Raw genomic sequence first — 9,595 nt, 5'->3', positions numbered from 1 at the left:
GAGAAAAACAAAAATCAAAAGTGACTATGATTAAATTAATTTCATTCATTTTAAAATTTACTTTGCATACACAACTAAATGCTAAAATAAAAGGAAACAAAAAAGAAAAGATATATTTATATTTTCCTTTTGTGATGGAGGGAATTTAAAAATTTCACCTTATTAAAAGAGATTTTGAAAATGATTTCTATAAATATCTAAACAAAATATTTTAACAAAAAGAACTTTAATTATCTTACAAAATCACATTCCCTTCTAAAATTCCTTCGTCCAAGACACTCTAAATTTGTTTTTAGTTCACCACATGACATAACAATGTTGTATTCAAAGCTATAACAAAGTTATATTCAATATCAATATTGCAAAAATTTATCATAACTTCATTTAGTACACATGATTTCATCAATTATAAATATGAAGAACTAAGATATTAAATCTATCAAATTCTAATAAACCAAAAAAATATTATGTAATTGTTGAAGCGTTAAGCTCAAAAGGAAAATTGTGATACTAATAAAACTTTAAAGAGTTTTATTTTGGTACAATAATAGTGTAAATTCATTTGGTTTTCAATTACATCTATTTTTTTAGATGATCATTCATGTTATCAATATAAATAATAATTATTTTTGCTAACATGTCATTACGTAACTGAATATACGCATAAAAGTATTTTATTATTTTATACCGAGAGTGACTCAAAATTAAATCAAAACCTTAAATATGCTTAAGAGTATTTTTGAGGGGGGAAAATCCTAACATGATATAAAAAAGAGATTAATTTTAAAGCACTGACAGTATAAAATATTTTACACAATCATTCATTCACATTTATTCTTTTGAATAAATATTTACACAGTCAATATAAAAGATAGTTACTTTATTGATGTAACATTACCTACTTAAATGTATGTATAAAATTATTTTATAATATCAATATAAAAAAATTAAATTTATAGTATTGCAAAATGTAAACATTTTTTGTCACCAAAAGTGTATTAATATTTTTTGAATAAAACAAGAACAATCACAAACGAAACCCTCCAGGCCTCCACTAATAATAAGTTGATTATGTAAATAATAATTAAGAAAATGAATATAATTAGACATTAGACAATTATATGATAAATCAAAACTAAACTCAAAATAAAAAAGCCTAAATAAAAGAAGAAAGACATTTATTATTGGTTATTAATTTATTATTATCCCCAGATTCTCACACCAAACAAATAAAAATCACGTTGGCCCAAAAAGGTTAGAAGTCAAAAACAGAAGGCAAGAAAAACCACCCACTTGTACGAAGCCACGTGGCAGAACTACCTTCGGCAATTACAATTTACAATTATGACTCAGAATCTTGCCTCAACCTCGTTCCTACACTGTCCCATATATACCGCACTCTCTCGTCCTCACACTCTCACACATTCAGGGGCATTCCCCGTAATTACACACATAAATTTTCAATACGGTGCCGTTTTCTTCTATCCCTTATTCCTTTCTCGCACGTTCATCTCACACCCAAAAAAAAAAAAAAAAAAGAAAAAAGAAAAATACAGCTAACCCTAGCTTTCGCCCCTTTTTCGTTTTAGCCGCGTTTTCCAATCTCGATCCCCTTTTCCTCCCTCTCTCGATTCGGCCTTCACTTTTTCTGGAATCGTCGAATCGTCGCTGCCTTCTTCTAGATCTTGTTCTTCTGCATCGATCGATCCCAATTTTGGCCTTTCGGTGTTCGTTGTCTGATTTTAGGGTTTCCGTCGCCCAATATTCTTGATCTATTTTTCCCAATTCGGGATCTGAAAAAATTATCGATTCTTTGCTTTGTTAGGTTCCTGGTCTTGTTCTCCTCGTTTTGTTTTCTCCGATTTTGTAAATTATTTTTGGTCAACGTGTATTTGATTTTTGTTCGTTCCTTCAATTACCTTGTTTGCGTTGTTAGATCTCGTGTCGCGTGACCTGATTCGACTCGAATCGTAATAATTGTCAATCGATTATACGTTTTCCTTTCGTTCTGGTTGGAAATTGAATTTTCTAGGGTTAGGGTTTCCATAATTTGGGGCTTTTCTTGTTTCCTTGAAATTCTTGGTGGGAAGGATCAATTCCTTTGATCAATTAAGGTTTCCCTGTTTGATTACTCCCAATTAGAGCTATTATTGCCTGATTCAGCAGTCTGCCATATATTTGTACGACAGTGTTTTAAGGTATAATAACTATTATATTACTATTATTTACAAAATGACAATTATATTGCACTTTTCTTTTGCTATATTTTATCGTCTTTTTTTTTCTTTTTTAGTTTATTTATTCCCAATGAAAATTTCTCTGGGCTCTGTTTATTCATTGAAGGGTGCATGAGTGATTGGGCCCACTAGCTTTTTATGATGATATTAATGTTAGGGAATGTTGATATTAAATACTGTATGAGTAAAAGTGGTCTGAAGTTCCTTTTGGTTTGTTCTCCATTTGAATTGAAGACAGTCTACTTGAGTCTATATGAGTCAACATTTGTCATCTACTTGACTGCTTAGTCTTCTTCACCATAATTAGCCTATCTAAACACATTTAGTGGATATTATGCACATTTAGTTAAGCCTAATGTGTATAGTAATCATATGCAAGTGAGATTGTTTTAGTAGTGACTTTTATTAGTCAAAGGTGCTTGCTCTCTTTATTGTTCTCAGTAACTTTTAGCAGTTGATTGAGTTGAAATGTCTGCCTATTGGATAATTGGCAGGTGCTTGATGATTTGCACTTATTATTCAAACATGCTTGCTCTTTTCGATGAATAGTGAATGATTTTTCTTGGTTTGAGTAACAGTTGATAAAGTTGAAGTGTCCATCTATTGCATAATTTCTAGGAGCAAAATGTGAAAATGATATGTGCATTAACCATATGTATGTAGAATTTGAAATGTGGAGTCAGTTAACTTGTATTAATCAGAGTCTAGCAGTATTCATTGTTGCATTGAATACTTAGCTGAGTTTTTTTTTGTTCAAATGAAAGCACTTTTATATGGACGTGGTGACATGTGCTGTCTATCATATCAAAATATTCAAGTGCTTTGAGCAAATGTTGTTTGGATGACAATTAATAGTTTCAAATAGTTTTATTGCGAAACAATTCTGTTGCCCTTACTTTTCATTTGTTCCTCTTCTTCAGGTAATCATGGTGCAGAAGCGTCCATTTGATGCTGAGGAGATGCTCGAGGTTTCCTTCAAACACCCGAAACATGCAGAACCCAGTGATCAGCTTGTTTCATTTTCTGAATCTGTTTTTCCTGATGATGATTGCCACACCCATATGCCTCAAACTTCAGGTGGGATTTAGTCTCAACCCCAGACAAAAAGTTCAGAAACAAACTGTAATTTGAAATAATAAACAATGCTTTTTCAAACAGTTTCAAGTTTCTGATCAATTGAACTTCTAATTCTAGTGGTTTCTGCACTAGTACTCAACCACTTACCTATGGTGCGTCATATTAATTGGATATGACCTATTTTATTACTGAGTAGTAGGCTGTTTGCTTAAGTTAGTATTTTTGTATTTGATCGTGGGGTCAACCTTAATGTACAATGTTGGAGATATTCCTTTGTTACTTTTATGAACGGAATTGGACTGCCACAGTTCTGACATCATCTTGTACTGTTGTCTGAGATTTTCCTTGTTCCATAAAATATATCTTAATCTTGTCTACCTCATCATTTGTAGAGGGCGGATGTGGGCAAGGTAGTAATGAAGGTATTGAGAAGCTTGCTGGTGAAAGTATCGGTAAAGGCCCTAGAGGGGCCGAGGACTCTGAAGCTAGTTTTCCTGTAGCTTGGGCTACCAGTAGCACTACTGAACAAGTTGTCAAGTCAGAGTCACCTGTTCATCTTGCTCTTTTTCCTGAGTATTTCCATTCAGAACCATCTGTACATGTTGCTCTTTTCCCTGAGTATTTCAGTCCAGAGAAACCATTTAGGACGTTGGCTCGCTATGAGGACATCTATTCCATACTCATTGAAAATCCTCCTCGCAAACTTGTATCTATGGGAGCTAACCATCAGGCTGATATTCCAGTTTGGGATTCTTCGGTTGCTATTGACAGACCAAATGCCTCTGAAGATGTCTCCAATCTAGGCTTCCCCATTGGAGATGAAGATGAGAAAAGGCTGATGGGGACATGTATAATCCCAATGCCTCAGATGGAGTTGTCTTCTGACAATGATGACGTTGGAAAGGGCAGAACCAATTGTTGGTGTGAAGATAGAGGATCCATCAGATGTGTTAGACAGCATATAGCAGAAGAAAGAGAAAGACTTTTGAAAGAGTTTGGGCATGAGAAGTTTGATGAATTGGGGTTCAATGACATGGGAGAACGTGTGGCAGAAAAATGGAGTGCAGAAGAAGAACGCCTATTTCATGAAGTTGTCTTCAATAATCCAGTATCCCTTGGCAAGAATTTCTGGCACTATCTCTCCATTGCTCTCCCTTCACGAAGCAAAAAAGAAATAGTTAGTTACTACTTTAACGTCTTCATGCTTCGAAAGCGGGCAGAGCAGAACAGAAACGACGCCTTGAGCATTGACAGTGATAATGATGAATGGCAAGGTAGTGATGGCATTGACATTGCAACTCGAGAGGAAGATGAGGATGACTCTGTTGTAGATTCTCCAGTCGATCAGAATGATATTGGTTTTACCAGCTGCCATGAAAATGATCAAGTTGATTATGATGATGAATTTGCTGCAGATGAAATTTGTGCTGTTAATGGAACCGTAGATTTGACCGAAAGGAACATTGATGATGAGGATGATTCTAAATATGATGCTGTGTCTGTGGGGAGAAGCACTGTCACAAACCGATTCTGTCCTCCAATACAACCTCATGATCAGACTATTCACAAGGATGATGAAAATGTTAAAGATGAAACATGCACTTTTTCTGACGCCGTAGTGTCCTCACAGGAGACCAGAGCGAAGAGCGGTGCTGAAGGTGATCAATGGTGTGGTAACTATAATGAGGTGGCAAGTAATGGCTATAGCAATGGCCATGTGTTGGAGCCTTGCGATGCAAAAGTGTGGGATCCTGCATTTTTGTCTTGCTCTAAAAGTAAGATTGACTTCTTGCCCACTTGCAACATGATAGAAGAAATCTTTGGAGATGGAAGAAGGCAAGACATGAGAAAAGGTTGAATTGATCCTAGGCTTTTGTTTGAAGTAAATCTCAGCTTATCAATTTTTGCTGGGTAATGAGACTTCAAATTTTTCCTTTGTATATGTGACATAAGAATGAAAATATAACCTTCTTTGTAAAATTGATTTGGAAGGTTATTTGGTTTTTCCGGTTATGTCCCATTTATTCTTTCTTTTTTTCTTTTTCTTTTTCTTTTTCTTTTCCCTCTTAAGTCCTTAAGGAACTGTAAACTTCATATTCCTTAATTTAATTATAGTTTCCTCGTTAGGGTGGAATATTTTCAAGGGGGATAATAGTTAGCTGAGAAAAAAGAACTATCTCGGTTCTAACTTCCAAGAGTTATCTTATCTCATGATGTAATTTTCTCTTACCACAATCTTTAATGAAAATTCCAGCTGTTACATCTCCATGTGTTCTTTCTACTTAATTGATTTTCTTTCTTTGGGGTAAAAAAGAGTGAAGGATACTAATGATTTTCACTAATTTAGCTTGTGTAAAATTTGGCCAATTATGATTATAACTTAGATATTTAGCTTAGATCAAGAGTTGTGGTTATGTGATTTGCTCTTACATATATCTTTTCCAATTTTTGATACGTCAATGTTTTAACGAGTTATAATTTAAATAGTATAGTCTCTCCACTTAAAAGTCTGTTTTAACTAAGTATTCAGTTGCACATGGTGAATCTTAAATTTAAATAGTATAGTCTCTCCACTTAAAAGTCTGTTTTAACTAAGTATTCAGTTGCACATGGTGAATCTTAAAAGTATATGGTAAATAAAACTATGACAATTATATACTTGGTTAAGGTCATATTTAAAAGTGTTTTTATGATCAAAGCTTACTTGATTTAAAGTGTTAGAAATTTTTTTGTTAACAAAAAATTAGGTTCCAGTCTAATAACTGTAATCCAATAAATTACAGAATACAGATATTAGTAGCTGGAAAAAAATGGGCAACATATATAAGTATAAAATTATTATTTTTACTATCATAATTAATTATTCTTTTCATTTCATCCCCCTTCCCCTCTCTCTCTTCCTTTTTCTTTCTTTGTTGAGTCTTTTATTCCCTTTTGAGATTTTTTGCTTTCAACTTAAGGAAGTCACATCCACTAATTAACCATTTAGCCGCAAAGTTATTCTTATTGGCCATTTTTGTCTCTTGTGTTCACATGGTTCAACCATAGGCACTATTAGCATATTAATAACATTTTTTACTTCATTTAATTTAACACTTAGTAGAAAATGCAATAATGGCAGCTCTTAGCATATTAAGTGACAGGTGCATATGAACTGCCCCACATGTTAATATTACTCCTTTCTTAAATTAATTCTCTCTTTTTAAATTTTGTACACTTATTAATTATAATATATTTTTCTTTTTCTGTCATTGCAATTTATACTAATATTCTTTTTTTTTTCACAAATATTTGAAGCATATAATACCCATGAACTAATTAATGTGAGTTATTAAAATTCAAAAATAATAGTTAAATTGATAAAAATAAAAAAAGAGAGATATTTATTATATGAGATGAAGAAAGTAACAAATAATATCTCTATTTTTATTTCACAAACAAATTTCTCCCTTTTTGCCCTTAAATAACTGAATGAATATTTAATTATTCTCTTTGAGTATCTTCAAAGCATTTCTGGTGAGAACTTTGCTCCCTAACATATGTACCATTATTACTGGTATCAGGTATGAAGCAATAACACATGCACCTTTTACCTACATATATTTTATAATTTAACATGCATATGAAAAAAAAAAAAAAAAAAAAAAAAAACAACATATAGAAGGCTTCTGATTCATGAGTACTTGATTAAAATACTGAAAAAAAAAATGAAAAATTTGTTTTGTTGACAAAAGAATTGTTATAGTTTTGATATTTGTCTAAAATATACTTGAAATGATATTCCTGTGTGCGTAATTAATTATCTGTTAACTTTTACTAAATTATTTATAGGTTTAATTACTCTGTTGGTCCCTATAGTTTCGCAAAATTTTCAATTCGGTCCCTATACTTTTTTTCCTTTTAATTGGGTTCCTGCACCAACTTTTTTTTTTCAATTGAGTCCATATATTTTTTTTTCCTTTTATTTGAGTCCTTGTACTAATTTTTTTTTTAGTTGGATCCTTATACAATTAAGGTAATTACTACCAAAAGGGACCTAATTGAAAAAAAAATTGGTGCAGGCACCCAATTAAAAGAAAAAAAAGTATAGAGGCCTAATTGAAAATTTTGCAAAACTATAAGGACCAACAGAATAATTAAACCTTATTTATATTATCAAAAAATGAAAAAAAAATAGAATTTGATTGATTAAATAAACTTATAAAATAAAACTATTTTTTTGCATATTAGATAAAAATTTATTTTTTTATAAATTATTTTCTTAATTAAATATTTTTGTAAAAATGATTTTTTAAGTTAGTTACCCATTTGATTTTTTTTTTTTTTTTGTCTAGAAAAGAGGTTGAGCTATAAGGCTCCAACTGCCAGAACCACTATTTATGAGTTGATTAAAGGCTATACCTTTATAAACTTATGGAACATTAAATTAATTAGTATATATACTATGATCTAATCACCCACCAAAGAAAAAGAAAGTGCTACACTTTCTAATCATTTAAGAATATATTTCAATAATCACTGATTTGTCACTCCTCATCTAAACTGGTGTAATCAGAAATTGAAACCTTAGCAAAGTGGCTCTAAAATATCTCTATTTACATCTTTCAACTAACATTTGCCTAATTAGTTTTTAATTCCTTTTTGATAATTACAGCAACAGAGTACCTCTGTCTGCAAAAAGCTACTACTGAATCTTCTGATTGGAAAAGGAAGAAAACAGAAATGAGTGGTGATTGATGGTTAAAAAAAAAAAAAAAAAACATAATCAACTAACAATCAAGTGTTTGACAATAATTATGTGCATTGAATTCATCACTTGTATATTACTATTATTGGCCACTTAGAAAAATCCTTCTTGTGTTTTACACAGCACAAAAATTAATGTCATCAATTACAGTTCATGCTTTGAAGGGACAAATTCTTAAATTTGTTCACAAAATATCACATGTATAATATATAGTCACAGTTATTAATAACAACAACATCATCAAACTAATATTTTAAGATATTCACTAATTTATGTTCTTATCAAGATAGTTTAGTAATAGAGGCGTGCTACACATACAAGTTTTTTTGGCTTACAAGTCTTACAAGTTGGTATAAGCCCAACAAAAAATACGCATTACACTCCCACATTCAAGAGTAAATAAACGCACGTTATTCAACCACTTCCTGTTTTCAAAGCGCGCTACTCACCATGCATTATAAACGACTCTTCTTCTTCTTCTTCCTCCATGAAAACGACTTTCTTGCCAAATTTGAAGATAATGGAACTTCAGAAATACACTCAAACGATTACAGAAATACACTCAAACCCAAACGATTACAGAAATACACCCAAACGGTTACAGGAATTCACCCAAACGATTATAGAAATACACCTAAAGAATTACAGAAATACACCCAAATGATTACAAAAACTACACCCAAAGGGTTTAAGAAATACACCCAAAATTCGTTGAAGTACACCTTATGTATAATTCAGAACTCTTTCTCTTTCTCCTCCTCATCTCCTGCTGCTTCTTCTTCTTCAAAAACGATTTCAGAGCTTGATATCAAAAAACAATGGAAATCGAGAACAACAAAAAAAGAACAGAGAGAAAAGCACGTAAATGAAGAAGGAGAAAGAGAAGGCAAGAAACGAAAGAAAAGAAGAAGAAGAAGAGGAAGAAGAACGTGCTGCAAGAAGAAGAAGAAGGTGCAGTGAAAACGTGCAGTAACGGTTGAAGAAGGAGAAAGAGAAGGCAAGAAACGAAAAAAAAGAAGAAGAGGAAGAGGAAGAGGAAGAAGAACGTGCAGCAAGAAGAAGAAAAAGGTGCAGTGAAAACGTGCAGTAATAGTTGAAGAAGGAGAAAGAGAAGGCAAGAAACGAAAGAAAAGAAGAAGAAGAGGAAGAAGAGGAAGAAGAACGTGAAGAATGTGCACTTATAAAGACTTGTATAAGAAAACGCTTGTATGTGGAGAATTTCTCTTAGTAATAACTAATAATTAGTGTATAAAGAAAATATATATATATTATTTTCTTAGTAGATAGAACATTGTTGATCATATTTGACCATAAGACAAAAATATTTTGCTTAATTTGATTTCTGTTTAATTCTTTAAATAGATATTTATCTTATATTATTTAATTTAAAATAAAAACAAATAAACAAACTCTTAAATCTAAATCAAGCAACCAAATAAATTTGATCTTTTTATTAAATATCTTTATATTTCTATTATAAAAAAATATAATATTTTCTTGTATTAACTATATATAAACACAATACACGTAATCA

At 31.6% G+C, this 9,595-nt stretch overlaps 1 protein-coding gene across 1 annotated transcript; it reads left to right on the top strand.

The window, feature by feature from the left end:
* The first annotated feature begins 1,372 nt into the window (after positions 1 to 1,372).
* Positions 1,373 to 5,580, top strand: LOC107623000 (uncharacterized). The gene is made up of 3 exons (XM_016325099.3): positions 1,373 to 2,198; positions 3,158 to 3,314; positions 3,707 to 5,580. The coding sequence occupies exons 2-3, from the start codon at positions 3,164 to 3,166 to the stop codon at positions 5,170 to 5,172; spliced, it is 1,617 nt and encodes a 538-aa protein (XP_016180585.2). The 5' UTR covers positions 1,373 to 2,198; positions 3,158 to 3,163; the 3' UTR covers positions 5,173 to 5,580.
* The last annotated feature ends 4,015 nt before the right edge of the window (positions 5,581 to 9,595 follow it).

The sequence above is a fragment of the Arachis ipaensis genome, chromosome B10 (assembly GCF_059453495.1).
Source record: "Arachis ipaensis isolate K30076 ecotype BB chromosome B10, ASM5945349v1, whole genome shotgun sequence".
Classification (NCBI taxonomy): Eukaryota; Viridiplantae; Streptophyta; class Magnoliopsida; order Fabales; family Fabaceae; genus Arachis; species Arachis ipaensis.
The sequence above is the reverse complement of the archived record's forward strand: the minus strand, read 5'-3'. Positions and strand labels throughout refer to the sequence as shown.

Excerpts from the sequence above, each read along its gene's own strand:
- LOC107623000 (XM_016325099.3), top strand. The coding sequence starts at position 3,164 with ATGGTGCAGAAGCGTCCATTTGATGCTGAGGAGATGCTCGAGGTTTCC. Across the intron at positions 3,315-3,706 it reads CCATATGCCTCAAACTTCAG|AGGGCGGATGTGGGCAAGGT; the intron begins GTGGGATTTAGT and ends CATCATTTGTAG.